The 19,790-nt window shown below is 36.9% G+C and overlaps 1 protein-coding gene across 2 annotated transcripts in view; it reads left to right on the forward strand.

Moving 5' to 3' along the window:
* The window catches only part of CABCOCO1 (ciliary associated calcium binding coiled-coil 1), a 172,173-nt gene that overhangs the window by 109,747 nt on the left and 42,636 nt on the right, over positions 1 to 19,790 (forward strand). For both annotated transcript variants that reach the window (XM_080597969.1, XM_080597970.1), the window contains 3 exons: positions 8,835 to 8,960; positions 18,077 to 18,199; positions 19,052 to 19,192. In XM_080597969.1, coding sequence (XP_080454095.1) covers positions 8,835 to 8,960; positions 18,077 to 18,199; positions 19,052 to 19,192 — 390 coding nt within the window. The remainder of the gene's footprint in view (positions 1 to 8,834; positions 8,961 to 18,076; positions 18,200 to 19,051; positions 19,193 to 19,790) is intronic.

Genomic DNA, 19,790 nt, shown 5'->3' on the forward strand with positions numbered 1-19,790 from the left:
TCTGTTACAGTACGTGGTGGATAAATACCAATTACAAAGACAACTTGCATTCTTCCTTAGCACTTATCTGTTAATGGACTACTGAATTTAGATGCAGAAGTAATTCCTTAATCTGGTGTCAATAACTCCAATGTATACAGAAGTATAGAATTTGGTTTTTATTTTTGTTTTCCCTTTTCTCTTTCTATCAAATGTATTTGGGGAAGAATGAGTGAAGAGTAAATAAAGGTAGCATGAATGTTAACAAACTAAACTCTGTGCTGTGAAATTTGGTTGTATAAAAAGGCCATTTTTATAGATTTGTGCCACTTAAAGAATTCTGTGTGTCAAGTCCAGGAAGATCAGTATAGCAGGGAGAATAAATAGTTTCTCAGTAAGAGTACACAGAATTTGCCCAGTGCTACAATAAACAGCAGCGGTGCAGTGAGGGTACTGCAGCTTCATTTTTACCTGGGGGTCAGATTAACTCTGTCAGTTAGCTCCCTGTTAAGACCCAATTTACTTTGGCTGCATAGAGACTTCAGTGGGATGATCATATTCTATTGAACTCTATGTTCAGGGAACAGTAACTTCTACTCAACAATGACATTTTGAATTTGAAGATTAAAGAAATTGTGGAGATGGAGACTTTTGGGCAAATTCATCATGGGATACCCATGAAAAGGTTTTTCACACCTATGCTTCTTTTACTGCTGTCAAGTGTAAATTCTGAGTATGCAATTAGGTTTTACAATCCAATTCATGTATCCTCAATCCACGGCATGCCAAGTGATTCCAGAGAGCCTAGTAGGAGATTAAATGCTAAAATATTCTTGCAAAAATCCAAACATTCCATATTTACAGTTGTGTAAAATACCGCTGTAGCTTTGTGATGTTTGTATGTATAAGTAAAATAAAAAGTGCTATATTAGTTCACCCTTATTGGATGACTCCTGAATAAGAGTTCATATTCAAAACATTTTAACTAATTTTGTTCTGTAGTTTCAGTAATAAATTAAGAAATCTACTTAGTTTTCAACAGTAAGAGAAGGTTGCTGCAGTATTTCTGCAATAAAACAGGAATTATATTTGTTAATATACTTCAGGAGCATTTACATTCTAATCACACAGGCAAAAGGAAATTTCAAGTAATGGCAAGTAAATTTAAATTACACAACAGTAAAGACTTTCACGCCTTTGAAAATATTTTAGCACTGGCTTTTTTCCCCCCTCTTCCTTTGATTATCCTTCATCATAGCAGCAGAATTCTATTGCTGTTGCCATAATTTCTGAAGCATAACTGTGCTAACATGAAATCTGTATATATAGGTACATTTGCCAACTTCTTTTAATTTTTTCATTTGCCTTCTACCTCCTGTATTGGGAGGGGCTGCTGATCCGTACACTGGCTGAAGAAAAATGCAGAATCATTGTAGGAGAGAACAGAGACATGCAGGCAACTTTTGCAGAAAACAGTAAGCTTTTGACTGTGGTTTCAGAGTAAAGAAAATCAGATTTCCATTTCATAAAACCTGCCTTCTGGACCTCTGGGATCCCTCGGTAAACTAGCCAGCATTTGTTGGCCATGTGCTTTCAGGCGTGTCACAAGCAGTGTGTAAGAGGGTATTTTTATGCTGCATAAACTTGCCAGCTTTGAACCCATTGACCATTATTCTGGGTCTGGCCTTACCAGCTATGTATGTCTTGTAATCTGATTCATACAGCTTGGCTCCTCCTGCAAGCTGGGTCTTGGCTAAGATAGAAAACTGCTATGTAAGGTGCTTAATGACCATGGAAGGGAAGAAGATTTTGTCCAAGGAAGCATTTTCCTACCCTTCTCCAGCTTGATGCCATCCTGTCATGAGCTTTCCACCTCTTTAGCAGCGCTTGCTTATTGTAAAACTGAGAAGGGGGAACGAAGTGTCAGTGTGACCAGAATAGAATTCCTGGATTTTTTTCTATTGCTGCATTTAACCTCTGTTCTTTTAATCATATGCACAGCAGGAGAAAGGGGATGTGCTTTAACAACTTGTCAAGTATTAAGCAGTGCAGATTGTTAGCTAGAAATCATGCTATCAGTTGGAAGTAAACAATAAGGCCACATATATTTAATTTTTAATAAATTTTGAGTTATGCTGTTCCTTTAATTACATTAATCAGGCAGGCTCCAACACTGCAAGCCTTAGGGCTTGAAGTGCAATTTCAGTGCGTTGTAATAAATTTGCCGAACTTTGGAAATAGATGAAATGGCTTAATATTAAACATTTGCTTGATTTAAATTTTACTAACCCATGCACTTTATAATTCTTTTTTTTTTTTTCAGGGCAATGTATTGCCACAGCAGAACAATCATAATTGTAATTGTGAGTAAGCATTCCTTTTGCACACAGGTTTTGCTTATAAACTAGACAAATAAGGGGCCTGGAGTATTAAAGGAATGCTAAAGATCTACAGAGCCTTTCACTTCAAGGTCATTGGTTCAAGCACACATCATTAAAGACAAAGTTAGCATCTGACTGCTGCTTCATAATATACATGAAATGAGTTTGTCAGTTAAGACAAAGAAAGGTTACAACTGTTTTAATAACATGAAGAGAGGTGTAGGACTAATGCAGAGGTCCAGAAAGAGAGAAGGAATTGGGAGAAGCCCAATTCACCAGGCTGCCATCTTCCCCTATGGAAGCTCTTGTGGACTGTATTTATTCTTTGGTCTGGAAAAGTCAGAAAGGTTATAGCCACCATACTTGGTCTTATTTGATTTCATAAGCTTAATTGAGTTGAGCTAGGTTAATACTGGATTGGGAAGGATCCAAGGAAAATTCAGGTCAAAAATGGTTTGATGATGGAGTAACCAATGAACCTGGTTTGATGCTGCTAGGGCACTGCACAACAGGCTCTTTGAAAGAAGATGTAAAATTGATATCCTGATCATATATCATTACCTCAAGCATAAAAATCACAAAACAGAAAACCGTGAGGCATGGTGTCCTCCTGACTACCTTCCAAGTGAGTAATTACAGCCTGCCAATGTTAGTTCCTCAGTAAATTTAATCAAATGAGGTACCCTCTCGTTTGATCAGTTGTATGGAGTTATTGTTCTTTAAGGCTTCTTTTAAAGAAGTGGTTGCTTTTCAGTAATATGATCCCTTTATATGAAACCTCTAAGGAGATTAGGCTTGAGTAAAAGAAGGAATGCGTGTAACATGGCAGTGATTTTTATTAGCCATTTCATATTTACTTGTCAAAATGAAGTTACTTCTGCATTGCAAAAAAGTGAATTATTTTTCACTTTTGTTCTGTCAATAATTGAGATTTTAAAGGGTACTGTTCCACAGCTGCCTTTTCTCTTCCTTTGGTCCTGTTGTTGTTTTTTTGTTTGTTTAGTTTGGAGTCTGGGCTGAGCTTGGACCCAGGATGGCTTTATTCAACGTATGTGGATTTTAGTGAAATAAATTATTTCAACCATTATAAAAGAGCCCTGTGACTCCTTGTCCTTTCAATAGTGGCTTTAGTTATGAACATAGAGAAAAGGCAAAATATATGCATTTTACAGCATTACATGAGTAGTTATTTTATTAATAAGCTCTCTTAAAATCATTTTACCAATGAGAAAGGAGAAAGAGGAAAAAAAGCTCTACTTCTCAACAAGGGGGAGATGCAAAGGGGTTTGTGAATAACATACAGAGATAAGCAACCCTGTTTTGGGTTGGTTTGTTTCTTTTGCCCTTTAGCCTTGTTTCTTAAAGCTTGTTACTTAAAAGCTTTTTACTTAAAGCTTTTGTTACTTAAAGCTTTTATACCTTTAGAAGAGGTTTTAGTCAGTTTTTTAAATGGTTTTAATATATGTATACATTGAAAATAGTCATGTTTTATTTTTAACACGGGCTTTTCTTTTTATTCTCAACACTTGTTTCTACTGGAGTAGAAAGCATTTTTTGAAGTACTCTTACCTGTCTGAGCCACTGAATTAGTCTAATGTAGCAGTAGTTAATTTGTAGGTGGTTTCACTGAATTCTAATTGGGAAGTGCCACAAGATTTGGTAATAGAATTTTATGAATGAAATTATGTTATAAATAAGTAGATGAAACTCAATGAAAGGAGTTCTGGAACTTGCCTGAATTTTTGTTGCAGTAACCTTAGCACATGTTTGTTTCTGTGAAAAAAAGTGGAGTTCAAAGTATTTCATTGAACAGGCTTACAAGCCTTTTTGAGTTAATATGGTAAAAGCTTATTTATAAAAAATACATCGCAAGCTCTTGATATTCACACATTTCAAAAATATTCTTTCTTTTCATGAAAGACTCCTCCTAAATTCATATCATAACTTTCTTTGGCAATAACAGTTTAAGAGATACTCAGGGTCAAAAAAAGGAAGGAATCAGAGGTCAAAAATAATACATTTTTGCAGTAGTCCAGGGGGAAATATACATAGTATATGTCTGCTCTTTCTGAAATAAGTCATCGTAATTAATTCCTTACTTTGCACCTTGAGTTTTTCTCCTCCAAATTTGAATCTAAAACACTTTTGATGTAGAAAACAATTAGGTTTTTGAAATTGTTTTCATTTCTATAATTAAATGACACAGGGCTTGAAGTAATTTGGAAAATACACTTCTGTTGCAAGTTAATGGTAAGCTACAATATTTGGCTGGAGGATTTTTAGTGTTTGAAAGAAAAAAAATGGATCCAACAAAACTTCAAAATTTCAAAATATTAGTGTATCAGCTTTATTGGAAAGAACTGAAATTGTTCAAATGACCTCAGTAAAACAATTTGGACTACAATTCCCGGAATGCTCATGAAGCTGATATGCCTACATGTTCTTAAAAAGTCATAATCCATCATTCTGATGCTAGATCGATGGATTATGACTTTCTGATGTCAGATCTGTGAATTAAGGCTTTTTTGAGTACAGCCTGCTATCCAATTATTGCCCCTATTCATATATTATAAATCATTATTCTTTCACCAGGTAGTCAGCAGTTTCTATTTCCTAGCATTTCAGAGCCTCCTTTTTTTAGCCATTGTTGCACTCCCATTTAGCAATCAAAAATTGAGAGTGCTGACCTGAAAAATAAAGCTTCTATCACAGCAAATTGTTGAGGCAACAACATTCATTTCTAATTCTTGTAGTTTCTGTTGAAATAAAGGGAATTAGAATAGATTGAAACAAATCTCATCCCCTTCCTGCACAAACAAGCAATGTAATAAATTAGCACAAAAGTTGTTGGCGTGTATTGACTTCATTTTTAAGCGTTCATGCCTGAGTTTCTCACAAAATGGTGCTTTTTTTTCTGATAAGATTTTTTTTTTTGTATGAAGACAGGTAGGCTTCTGATTTAAAGCTGAAATTTGCCAGCATGATACCTTAAGTGATTGTGTCTATTAGGCACTGTTAAACTGGTGTTCCTTTGAATGAATTATTTATAGAATAATAAACTTGCTTTTAATGCAATAGAGAATGTGATAAAAGTAGAAAATGCTTTACTGTAACCAGTTTAGGTGTGTCAAATCAAAATGCATCTTAAAAAAAAAAACAACTTTATTAAAAGATATTCAGAAAAAGAAGAGCTATTTTAGGACCTATCATGCACCCAGAGAAAGTCATTAAATGAAATGTAATCATGCTGTGTTGGAGAGTTATCTCAAAAGATTTCTCCAGCTAAGGGAATTTAGGTCTAGCCCATATGTGGATGGAAAAAATCAATAGTATGATCTTGTTGTTTTTTATTTCATTTTGCTCTACTGATAGTTCTTCATTAGGATGCAATTTTTGTGCTAGATGGCTGTGCATAAATATGCCCAGTCAGTACATTGCTACCTGGATTGTTGTCAAAAAGGATGGTAATCAATGAAAAGGCGGGTGGTATAATGAAAATGGTAGAATTAGTCTTTTAATAACTACTTGTTCTAGTCCTCTGTTCATCACATGGGAGCTGTCACAGCACTGTCTTGTGCCTCAGTTTCACCTTTATTTGAATGGTCACATGGATTCTGAAATCTGTGGTGCAAGGTTGATTTCTGTGGCATTTTTCTGAAAAACAGATTTGCCTATCTTTTGTTACCCCTGTTGCTATCCAGTCTGGTTTGCAAGTCAAGGATGTTATCTGAAACTATATGAGAAAGTTCATGTAGTGTTGGGCATGCAGTAGGCTATCAAGTAGCTAGGGTAATGCTTTAACATTCTGTAGTTTAATTCTTCTTAAAGTAAGACACTGTCTTGGCATTTTTATCTTATTCCTTGTTATTTATTTCCCAAGCTCTGGACGTTAATGACATCCTTGCTTTTACCTTCCTTTTCCTGTTCTCTCTTTTTCAAAATTTGCCCAGTAACACCTCTAGGGTGCTGTGGAGTGTAAGAAGGATCTGGTGGTTTGTTGGGAGAACACAGAGGTTGATATTCTATGAATGTTTCTGGAGAAAATATGATTTCAAGGGCAAGTACCAGCCCAATGATGGAACCAACAGAGAGTTTCTTGTTTTAGATAATTTCCAACACTATACAGCCTTAGAGCCCAGTTCTGCTGGTGGGAAGCGTAGCAGAGCTCCTTCTGTCCTCCATGGAAGTAGGTTCCAACCCATTTTCAAATTTTCTGTCAAGTGCAGTTGCCCGCTAGATGGAGACATAATATGTTATACATTAGTGGATATACAGATGGTAATCAAATCCACCAGCTGCTGCCTGCTCTTCCTGGGCACCTTGCCAATTCACTGGCAGTATGTTGACTGGGAAGCAGACAGTGACACACTTTGATCGAAAAGCTTGTATGATGATTTTTTTTGTTGTAATATTATTGTTTTTCTAAAAAAATGATAAAAGAGATCAAGATGTGTATCTTGATCAAAGGGTACTGCTGTCTGCTTCCCCATCAGCAACTTCTAATTTATAGAAATCAGATTGTGTGGAAAGCAATCAGCAAAGGTTTGAGGTCTTTCTTGTTCTCACTGCCAGGAGATGCTGACAAGTGAGAAAATTAAAATCAGAGAAGGTGGGGAGAGAACTAGTAAAACACTGGTTGAAATCTAATTATTTTAAATCCACAATTTTAATAATTTTAGGCCTGTAAAAAATCTGGTTAAATGGTTCAAATTGGCTATTGCTTGTGTTCTAACAGCACCATAGGGTCTTTGTCTGATGGAGGGTGTTGCTTTGAGACTAATTTACTATTGAAACAAATACATCTGTGGAGCTAGTTGTTGTCAAGTAGAAGGGACCTGTCTGTGGTTTTAGGGCCAAGTTTTTAAAAGATATCTCCTACCAACTCTGTTTCTTCCACATGGAGCTGTGCATCCAGTATGATTTATTAGGGTGTATAAATGATACAATGAACACCTGCAAAGAACACTTAAACCAGTCAGTGCTATAAATATGGAGATAGTGTGTGCAGAATCAGAGGACTCAGAGAAATTTTGTCTACTATATTTAGCAAGTAGAGTTTTCTCTCTTTTTGTTGAGTCTTGGTATTGAATTCACCTTTAAAAGCCGTTTGTGTTTTTTTTTTCCCTAGCTCTTCTGAACTTAAACAACAAATAGCAGTTATAGTTACATATGTGGATAGTGTCAACTGAAGAAAAACTGTGTTTTGGGGCATAGTTAAATATTCCCAGCCAACATAAGACCACAAACCCAGTGGCAGTAGTGAGAGTTGCTTCACATTCTGCCAAATATTAGAATCAAAATAAAGACTGATATGACAGGAGGACACAGGATATGTGGTGCTTTATCTAGATTGAGCAAGAGATTATCAGAGGGAAGCAGGCTAATGGAGATAAAGAGGTGAACAGGGTCTGTCTTTAGAGTGCCATCTTTGACATGACCACTAGAAGGAATAAATAAATCCCGTTGACATCATTGCTTCATTTCTTTTTCCCCATCGCAAACTGACCATCACAGATACTGTCTTTATCTCATCAGGCAAACTGTGCTTAGATTTGTAATCGCAGTTTCTTCACCTATTCATGTAGAACAGACTTTATTAGAAGGACAAAACATAAGGGAGGAGAAGAAAGCATCCAGTGTACAATTCAAAGTAGTACCCGTCATATTCACTTGTGGGGCCTCTTGAAAACTCGTGCATTGTTTTTTCAATACCATAGTAATATTTACAGGGGAAAAAAAAAAATCCAAGCTTCTTTACTATGTTAAACATGGCATAATTAACCATATTACTAGCAAAGTATAATTGGTGTAACTATTTCCTTTGGTGTAATTTCCCTTACGGAACTGTAGGCAGTATTTCTAGTCAGTAGTGTTAATAGTTGTATCTTCTCCCTTAATGCTCAATAATGCTTGGGTGAGCCTTAAACTTTTCAGAGTGTTTGGCATATAACTGATACAGAAATGTTGAGATTTGGTAGTTGGAATGATATGAATGTTAGGTAGCATGTGAGTATGCCAATAACAAATTATTTGACTAATATTTCTTAGAAATCCACATAGGTCAACAAACAATGTTGGAAAACATTTAAATGCCACATTCTGTATAGGTGACTCAAGAATTTAGCTTCAGTGGAGTGTTAATTCAAAGTTCTGAGTACTTGCTCACAATCCTGGCTTGTGTTAAAATTCTCTACAATTGTGGAAATCCTTCTTGAACAAATCTCACATTTATGTTGGTTTTGTTAATTTTGATCGTGGAAATTTTCTAAAAGATGAAGTTAAGTTAGAGTGTATAAGGGGTAAGTGAATAGTATCATTTTTTTTTTTCTTCAGGAGAAATGATTGAGCAACATTGCTTGTTTCTTTTCATCCTTTGTTTAAACAAATTTTGAAATGTCCGCATTTGAGTATATGATTTGCTATGAGTATCCTAACAAGTCAAAGCAGAATGAGATTTATATGCTTTTTCCCCAGAAACCATTTCATGCCCCAACAGAAATGGAAATGACTCTTATTCTCAGAAGCCTTCCAAATCAAGGTGGGAGGAGAAAGCCTGTAAGGAGATGTTACCTTCTCAAAAACAACCTCACGTCATCCAAGGTGTGGTTGGCTTTGGCAGTTAACCAAGGGGGAAACTTACTAGTTTTCAAATCACCCACCAAGCCGAGCTATGCTGCAACAAAGCTTTGTTTAACTCTTGTGTGGAGCAGACTAACCCCGCCCCTAACCACAGCTGCATTTTGGTTTAAGATGAATGACAGTATTGTAAGATAAAGATAAAACTAACCCCAGTGTATAAGCTGAGATCCAATATAAACAGCTTTATGAACATGTAGAGGAATAAGGAGCGCCTGTTTACAATGGGGTATGACAATTAAGTATTATATAAGGAAGTAATGGTTTGTTTTGACTAAAAGACTGTGGCTAGAATACTTCAGATTCAAGTTAGGTAGAAACACAGTTTTAACAGATATCTTTGATGTGTTTTTGTGTTTGTACTGATCAAATATTTTGGTGTTAAAACAGACTAGTTTCATGTAGAGGTGACTGAAAACTGCAACTCTGAAATTTGAGAGAAAAATTGGCTTACTTCTGCATGCCTAAATTGGAAAATGTATGTTAATAACTTAATTTGGATGATAAAAACATGAAAAATAAGTCCTTAAAATAGTGTTGAGTCAATTTTCTGATAAAGTAAATTTGTTTTCCCATTTGTGATTAAAATGACCTACAGTAAGTTTTTTTTTTTGAACTAGGTGTTAATTAAAAATATGGAAATGGATTTTAAAAACATTGCAGTTCACAGTGGAAGAATTACCATTACTGAATTGTTCTCACAGCCATGCCTGTTTTGAGATGTTTTTAAGATGCCTAAGTTACTGGTTCTTTTTCCAGCATGATTGTTTCCAAAGCAAAATGTGATTCCAATAAAAACAGTAATTGAATTTACAGTCCACAGGACAAATTGTTGTTTTAACAGAAACTTACACACTCAGGCAAAGACTTTATGTTTTAGGTCTAATAAAAAAGAATACGAGCTCCACATTTTATGTGTCCGTATGTCCTGAAAAGTTTTCTAATATAGCTTTTTTTAAAAAAATAAAAAAATCTATATTGTAGTTTTTAAATTATATGAGCAATATTTTCCCCCTGTTAGCTCAGAATCAATATTGTCTAGGTAAATTTTTTTAATGCAACCTTTTAAATGTTAGAGCAGCTATTTCTGTGCCATGAGCTTAGGGTGAACCAATATAGACAAGCCTATTCCCAGCCGATGCACCTGAGGTCTGCGAGGAGTTTGTGGAGAGTGGGCTTCTTTGTCTGGTGGTGGGCAGGGCGTGGGGCAGTTGTGTGAGGGGCCTGTCCAGGTCCAGTCTTGTGTGGAGAAAATGCCATTTTCAGAGGAAATGGATGGCAAAGTAAGTCTGTACAAGAGGGGCAATGGATAAAGGAAGGAGGTGGGACCTCTCTAACTTGAGGCATTGACTACAAATGGCTATCAACAGAAAATATTCTGCTGTCAGGCTTTCTCAGCAGGAGCTCCCAATTGCTTCTTGAACCCTCTTTGTTTCAGAGGTATCTTTTAATTTTTTTTCCCCTAGTTTTATGGTGATCTTCATTGTGTCTTTCTTTCATATACATTGTACTCATATTTAGATAAAGCCTGACAACTGTGCTTACTGAACCGAGGTAAATCCAGTGGGGTAGTACAGCTCCCGAGACACGTGCCTGCTCTAACAAGCGTGTTACAGCGTGAGATGTGCCAGAGAGAGACATACATGCTGGAGACAGGCATGTCTCCATTAGCATGTTTTGGCATTCTTGGGGCTGACCTAAAGCACTGTGGAACAGTTATAGTTGGTGAGATGTTGCTGTATGGAGGGAGTAACATCAGGAAAAAGCAGCCCAGGATAAGGCCAACAGATGCCTGAATTTGCCATACGTGCTCAGGGCTGCAGGAGGAGTGCGTGGTGCTGTTGGTCCCCACTGAGTTCCTACAGATGTCCTTTTAACAGGAAAGGGAATATTTCTTATTGCCCAGCTCCAGGCAAACAGGGATGCCTGAGTGAGGAACCCAGCTTTCCTGGATTCCCTGTACTGCTGATAGGAGAGGTAACAGGCTGTGCTTGCTGTGGTTCAGGGCAGGTATATTAAGCAGTTATTATGTTCTTAATTTATCTTAGTGGCTCTGACTTTCCCCCAGGAGATGCAGTCTTCTTAGTGCTGACTATGGGGGTTGATAAAGCCCCTAAAGCAGGTGTGATGAATACCATCCCTCTAAGCATTTTAATTCTTCTAACCCATTTTGTTGCCAAAGACATATGCTCTGTTGCAAATCTGTTTTCTGAAACTGCAGCAAGTCTTGATAAAATGTATAAGACCTCCTTCCAGAAAGATATACCAAAATACACCTGGCCAAATACGTTTATATTTTTATCATAACATTTTCAGCATTCTTGTCAGATCTTTCCTGATCAAATGATTTGGAAGAAGAGATGTACAACAAGAAAATGTAAAGCCTGATAAAGTGAATGCCACCAAAATATTAGATTGCCTATTGTGCATTAGGTTCAACAGAATGTACTTCTATGGTTTTCTCATGTGATCACATGGCTAGAAAAAAAAATCAAAGCAAACAAACAAACCCAACTTAATTTTTTCCAGTATTTGTAGATTCAGCTAGGTGTTTTCTGTGGGAAAGGCTCTTGATTATTATTATTATTATTATTATTTTTAAGGCTTTAGATCTCTGTTGAATAAAACTGCAGAGCCACAATGGGAGCTGGCTGCAGTTTGCTTGTTGAGTGCCCTTGAAGTGGAAGGGAGGGGGCTAGTACTTTGAAGAGTTCTGACATACTAACATTGCACTTTCAGGGACTAAAAAAAATCCTTCACACCTTCTCAAAATCTGTATGCATTGCTTTGAAAAAGGTATTGTTAACCTCAAGCATTTAAAATATTGAGCAAGACCTCAAAAAAATCATGAGACTTGCTTAAAAATAATTATTCTTTGGTTCCTTTTGCTTGCAGTCTAGTTTTTGAGCTTTCAAGATTTATGTTTTCCATCTTTCCTCTGCAACCATAAGAGCTAGACACTAAATTTATTTTTAAATGAAAGCTGAGATTCTCTTGTAATCCCATGACTCTAGGAGACTTGGCAATGCTAAACACAATGTGAATTTAGAGTGACCATTCCAAGCTGAATCATTTAGAGATGTGCCCTCAGCGTGAAAGCCAACTGGGTGTTTTGGTGTTGTTTTCTGTTTCTTTTTCCTTTTTTTTTTTTAATGTCTCTTATTTTGTCTTTCTAAATAATCTGTGAATTGTCAATAATAATTGGAAGATTGGTAAAAGCAGAAGTAGATAATACATGACTGCAGCCCAGTAAAATCAGAATTTTATTTTATTTTTTCTGGGATGTTAGGATATTCTTACAGAATCTAGGTATTAAGGGCGTTCTGGAGTAACGTGTCTCCAGAGAGGAGAGCTTTGGTTGTTTTTGTAGAAGCACCCTTTTCTGCTCAATCAAGCATTAAAATTGGCAGCAGTTGTTAGAGAAGCAAGAAAATCCTGGTTGCTTCCCTCATACAGTTACTGAAAACAGTAAGAGGATATGTAAAAGCTTTAACTCTGAGGAAAAATATTTATAACTGTGACAGTGTATTTCCTTACAATAATTTATGGGCAAAATGTAGGAAAGGAGGAACACAAGCTATAAATAATATTCCGTATGTAAACATAATGGCAGCAGCAAATTCTTTTTATTTAAAAATTAATACTGATGTTCATTAATATAAATTACCACATTTCAGATGACTCCGATGTCCTTGAGGCCAGATGTCACTGACTGATTTACAGCTTCCTGGGGGGGAGGACTAGATCCTGTTTTGTCAATGTAGGCACCAAATTGCTTCAGATAGCTATTTTGGACTAGATTAATTGCTGATGTATTGTCAGCAAAGTTGATTCACATCTCAGCTCAGAAATATGGAAAACTGTCTTTAAAATGTATTAACTTGAATTCTGAAATGCAGGAAAAAGAACGTAAAGCATACCTTTGACTTACTGAACTCTTGTCTCATTTAAGGAATAGTGGTTTGAAGACTGTTGCCCAGGAACATGCACACAGACTTTCCATGGACATCATTGGCAACTGAGGAACATACTTAAGAGGCCAAGTTTAATCCCTCATTGATCTTATTTCTACTTAAAATATTAATACAAATGTGTGTAGTGAAGGCATTCAGAAGCAAGCTCTGCCATCTTAGTCACATTGTACAGATCATGTATCTGGATTAAGTTTCTGAGTGCCTCATAACATCCTTCAGTCCTCTGGATCTTGTGCATGGCATTGCTGTGAAATAGGATAGGAAATGCATTTGAAAAGCTATCAGCAGCCTCCCAGAAACCTCACCTGTGAGAACACTGGTGGGATGCTTTAGAAGGCAGGTAAAGTGGATTTGTTGTGTTTGCATATGCTGGTAGGCTAAGGAGGGGGAAAAAAAAAAAAAAGCTGGTTTGAATCAGGGTGAGGCAGCGCATCTCCACGCATTAGTTTTTCATTCCAACTCAACCCCATGAAATATAGTGAAATATAGGCACCTAACACACCACAGCTTGTAAATGCCTTTTGTTCCAGCAACTGAAATTCAGAAGATCGGTAGGTGTGCAGCTGGACGTGCTTAGCGTGAATGACAAAATAATGTCAATCCTATATTAAAGATTTTGGGTCATAACAAATTTCACATATGATCATATGTAAGAGAGAAGTCTGTGCAGGACTCCAGTAGCATGAGGCCCCATAGCATACAGTTAGAAACTACACAGATGATATAAATATGGAGAATAACACACAACACTTTTTTTAAAATGTATCTATCATTATATAAAACCAAATCCATATCCCACTGAAGGACATTGAAAAGCTTTGAAAGATGTTACTAGGCTTTAGAAATGGTCCATGCTGAACTTGGGATATTTTTTCTAATCCTTATAAATAATTATTTTGGACCCGCAGGAACGGTGTGAAGCTGAGGCAGGGGAAGTTTAGGCTGGACATCAGGAAGAGGTTCTTCACCGAGAGGGTGGTTGCACACTGGAACAGGCTCCCCAGGGAAGTAGTCACTGCACCAAGCCTGTCTGAATTTAAGAAGCGATTGGACTGTGCACTTAGGCACATGGCCTAAACTTTTGGGTAGACCTGTGCGGTGCCAGGAGTTGGACTAGATGATCCTTATGGGTCCCTTCCAACTCGGGATATTCTATGATTTTCCTATGTTTGGTAAGATTAGCTACAGAGAATTTGCGTTAAGACTCTGTGGACAGGAGTACAGAATTTCAGATAATATTAAGCTGAAAAGGTGGTTTTAAAATGTTTCTGTGGTACAAAAGCCTTACATCAAAGAAGCAAATACACCACCACCACCTTCTCTTTTCTCATTTAAGAAATAAATAAGCATACACTGTAAATTCTAATTTTCAGCAAGTATGTAAGCAAATCCAAACTGACCTTGACCTCAGCTTTGCTAATTTTCAAACTCTGACATTTATTCCCTGAGTAGATTGGTTCCCTTTATACCATGTACATAAATACTGCAAACCTTTCCAATGGCTTGAATTAGAGTGTAAGTAAATAGCTGGTTTTAATCTACATAATATTTTGAGAGCAGACGTTCTGCGCTATGACTATTAAGATATACCCAGCAGCCATTTGTATAATACTGAAACCTCTTACATATATTATTAAATGTAATGCTATCAGCCAGGGCTTGTTTTATGCCACAGAAACTTAAATAATAAAATACGGTGTGGATAAAATCTGCAATAATAGAAACTTAAGCAAAATTAATTCAAGTAACAGATAACATCTGGGGGAAAATGTAATGTTATATTGGTAAGTTATGCAAAGCTAATTTTATAATAACTACCACATCTGTGGAACTCATTTATTAGAACACTTTACCAATCTTCTTTCCTGCCGTTATTCTGTTTTAGAAATTTTCCTGTATACTATTCTATTGTCTTTGCTCTGCCTACATTGGTAAAAACGTAATTTGCTAGCTCTCAACAAAAAGAAGAGCATGTGGGTTTACGTACAGAACAGCATGACGCTTTTTATACTTTACCTGGTTTTATGCAAACTTATACTAGAAAGAATTCTGGGAAAAAATGGTGGCATGTGGCTGGAAATTAAGAGTGATGTTTCAACACTGGCTGCAGCCCTCAGCTGTGACTGCTGGGACTTGATGCAGCTGGGGTGGGAAAGTAAAGGTGATGCCAAATGATGCATCCCACATGATCCTCAGCTGAACGCTGGAGCAGCCTCTAGCCTGCGCTAACTTGTCCGGGTTCAAGGGGCCTTTTGGCACCCCACTGCACCTCGGAATTAGTAAGAAAATTGCATTTATCTTCTGCTCCCTCTGGTCTCTCTCAGAACTTTATCTGCAGCTGACACTGATATGTTCTCTGTATTTATGTCACTGCCTTTATTTATGTTTGAGTTCTCGTGGACCCATTGGATCTCAATGTGCATGAAAATATTGCTAATTAATTTTAAGGCATTATCGTCTTGCCAAACTGTTTCTCATGTTTTGGTAGTTACATTGATTCAAAAGGACACTTTGAGTAATACATCTTTGTCATAGTGAATAATGCTCAGATAATGATAAATCCTCAGGATTTTTTTTTTTAAAGTATGATTGTTTTTTTTTAAATGTAGGTCAGTGGAAGTAATTTGCCATAAATTTACTCAGATTTCAGAAACTAGCAACATTTTTTAAAACTAACTGTAACTGTATAAAACTTACTGTCTCTCCTCTGTTTTTAAATAGATTTTACTATGGAGCCATCGGTGCTATTAAACATGGGGTTTTGTTCAAAGGAAATACAAAGACTTAATTGTGTTTTTTTTTTTAAAGGAAAGTATTGCATCAGAAGGATTCATTTAAATACGTTTGTTGGCTTCAGGCTCTCACCACAATTCATTCGTTCTAATTTTCCCCTGGACTTGTTAAGGAGACGATGTATAGGAAGGAGCAATGCAGAATGGCATTTTTAGGTCACTATATTTTGGCTTTAAAATGTAGTACTGCTCACAAACTTACAAACTTATTACTAAACAAAATATTTTATATTCTACATTGCAGTTTCAGAGACTTTTAAAAAACTTTTGGCTGAATGTTGAGACTGTTACAGCTCATTAAAGAGACTAGTTCTGCTGTAATTTAGTTATTTCTTAATGATCCAAGGGTTATTATTAGACATGGAACAGATGAGTAAAGAATAGCTCTCTTTAAAGGGACGCAGTGAAGTAAAAATATTATTCTAAAACAGAATCTCTGAAAATCTTATCCAAGCTACAAAAATTTATTTGATTAGTTGGGAACTGATTTTAAAACCCCATCTAGTTTTTTTACATTATTTTTTATTATTTTTTTTTAAATTGAAACCAAAGTGAATAAATGGAATAAGGATTTGATCTAAACAAACTATTTCAAATGAATACTTACCTAAATAACTAAAAGCAGCTATTTTAAAGAAGCAGAAACTATTTGTGAATTCTCCTCCAACTTAGCAAATATTTTTCAATGAGAAAATACAGGGTGAGAAATCAGAGTAAATTGAAATATTTGCTAAATCAAAAGGACTCTGATTTTAAAAAGCATTAGAATTTGAAAACAAATCTTCTGGTGTAGTTTAGAAACAATAGCATTTAGATCAACATTCTGATGAAAAATAAACCGTCTGACTATTTCATTTGTCAATATTTAGACACTAGCAGAGGGCTGCAAAATTTGAGTCGCAAGTGTTACTGGAAATGCTTCTTGGTCTCTATAAAACCTGCTTTTTTCCTCACTTAAATTCTGGAAATCTTTCTGTCAGCCTTTTGGGTTCTTATAAACTTGAGGTAATACTATCTACCTTTTTTGGGTAGCTCACATATGACAGGGTATCTTGAAGATAATGACAGAGTCCAAACACAACTTCTGAAATACTTGTAGGACTACAAAAGACATTTTTAATGCAGTAAAGTAAAATGAATTGGCCTATCTGTTTGTTTTTTGTTTTTTTGTTTTTTTTTTGTCATCACTTCTGCAAATTTACAGAAGCTTTCATGTTTTTCACCATGTTTAATTGTAGCAGGTAAGTGTAAGTAAGCCAAATATCAACCTAGCTGCGCTTTCCAAGGTGTGAGGAAATTTAATTTATGGGAGCTGCAATTACCCTGTTGTGAATTAATGCAGTTGACTTGCACCATCCAAGCAAATCCCTGCTTTTTAATAGCTGACTCAGAACAGGAACATCTGCATAGTATTCTCAGTGGGCACTTCCTTTTGTAGAGGTCCAAAACATACCATTATTATACCCTGTTCCTTGCTAGTTCAAAAATGACTTTTGTCACCTTATTTGGTATGTCACCGATTTAAAAACAAACAAACAAACAAAAAAAAACACCCCCCTCAAAAAAACACAAAACAAAACAAAAAACCTTGGCCCTTTTGAGAACTCAGGGCAGCCTTCTGCATCACTTGCAACAGAGCCTGAGTGAGGATGAAGTGCTGAATCTCCAGCTAGTGCTGGGGCAAAACCACCATTTCCTGGTCTAAACATTCCTGGAGCAGCAGCTCACATGCCAGCAGGATACCAGTGAAGTTCCCATGATCACAGGAAAAAGAAATGGGAGCAAGTTGGTCTAACAACAAAAATTGATTAACTCTTAAGGTAAAGTCACATCTTTAAATCTTTTTCTTAGGGCCTTATTTTATGCAGTGTAACAACAGTCTTACTCCTGCTCACTCCTCTGATTGAATGCCCCAGAAGTCAACAGGGTCATTTGATCCCAAAATGCAGCAAGATCCCTGTTTAGAAGTGACAAATTTGCATTGCGAAGACAGCATGTTACCTAAGCACTGTGTTTTCTAAACTTAATTATCCGTATGAGTAAGAAGCTGTAGTGTTATGAAATTATGAAAATCATCTGTTCTTTCCAAGTGTTATAAATGGGATCCCTTGAGATGCAACTAGAAATTAAAGCTGATCTATAATCATTTTCAGTATACTTTCCAGTTCTGAGCACCTGGATAGTAACCAAAAAAAAAAAGTATTGTTTTTGCTGTTAGCTAAGGATTTCAATTCTGTTTAAAAAAGATGCATTAAACCTATGAGCAATAATTAAACCTGAATTACTTTTTTTTTTCTTACATATATACTGCCAGTATGTGATTGAACTTGCCCCACCTGCAGTTAGCCCCTTCCCTCCTTCACTGGAAGAAGGTATGCCTTCAGAGAGCTGTGCATCATTGATAGTATTGCCAATAGCTGCAGAGATGGAATCTAAGGTATGGAGTTTTGTTCTCTTTTTTTTTCTTTTTTTCCCCTAGCTATTTTTCTATGAGTCTCTTAACTCATTTAGTCCTATTGGTGCCCAGTCACTAATGACGTTTATTTTCTCCAGAATGCATTCACTTCTAACATGAATGCTTGAATGAAGTTGCTTTCATTGCATTAACCAGTCAGCAGAGGAGGATGTTTATTTGAGTCAGCATGTCTGGGCTCTTGCCGCATGCAATTTCATAACCTCAGCATCTGCCTGGCCTGGGCAGTGAAGGTGTGATGCTGATAGTCTGTCAGCAAAAGTTCTCAGATGCTGGCTTTGTGTATTGTGGTGAGGGGTCTGGAGAACAAGTCTTACGAGGAGCGGCTGAGGGAGCTGGGGTTGTTCAGCCTGGAGAAGAGGAGGCTCAGGGGCAACCTTATCGCACTCTACAGATACCTTAAAGGAGGCTGTAGCGAGGTGGGGGTTGGTCTGTTCTCCCACGTGCCTGGTGACAGGACGAGGGGGAATGGGCTGAAGTTGCGCCAGGGGAGGTTTAGGTTGGATGTTAGGAAGAACTTCTTTACTGAAAGGGTTGTTAGGCATTGGAATGGGCTGCCCAGGGAAGTGGTTGAGTCACCATCCCTGGAGGTCTTTAAGAGATGTTTAGATGTAGAGCTTAGTGATATGGTTTAGTGGGGGACTTGGTAGTGTTAGGTCAGAGGCTGGACTAGGTGATCTTGGAGGTCTCTTCCAACCTAGGTGATTCTGTGATTCTGTGATTGTTGGGTGTCTTTGGGCTGACACTGTTGGGTCCTGTAGAGAACAAGAGGATGCTCTAACTCACATATTTCTTATTATGGTTGGTTGCTGCTAGGGACCTGATCAAGAAGGTCACCTGGAGGAATCCTGTCCAGAGGCAGAGTCCCTTGAGGCAGGTGCTGTGGCTGCTTTCACTGTTGAAGATCAGAAGTCTGCAGTGGGTGGAATCCCAAATGAAATTATTGGCAACCTTGAGGTACTATTGCTAGAAAGCTATTCGCTAATTCTATGGTTAATTAGCTAGCTCAGCTTTAATGAATATAAACTGTGTTCATGCTAAAGCTGGCAAAAAGCACGTCCATATGCTGTAAGAATGTGAATTAGCCTCTATAAATAGCTCATAGTTTAGTCAGCCTACGTGTGACAAGATAAAAAATATTCAGTAATATAACAACATATATCTTCAGCATTACTATGTGTTAAGAAACATGGGCCAAATCCTGCTCTTAGTGATGTCAGTGGTAAAATTCCTCTTCGGGGGTTCAGGACCAGCTGCTAGGATGAAGCATGAGCAATATGTGCTTAATATAAATTGTTAGACACATCTTTGTTACACATCCTCCAATCTGTATGAGGAATAACACACTCATACCAATTCTAGACCTTGGTTGGTAGGTGCATAAGTGTAGAAGAGCTGCCCTAATGGAACAGATCAGGTTCCAGTGTGTGGTCTGCAGACTCTGAAGAGTCTGTGAGTTATTTCTTCAGGGTTCATGAAAGGTAGTAAGCTATTGTCAGTGGGCTTAAATTTGTAGTAGTGTGATCTGCTTCTCCATAGGGTAGTCTGTAAATTG

The sequence above is a fragment of the Anser brachyrhynchus genome (assembly GCF_964034855.1).
Source record: "Anser brachyrhynchus genome assembly, chromosome: 6".
Lineage (NCBI taxonomy): Eukaryota > Metazoa > Chordata > Aves > Anseriformes > Anatidae > Anser > Anser brachyrhynchus.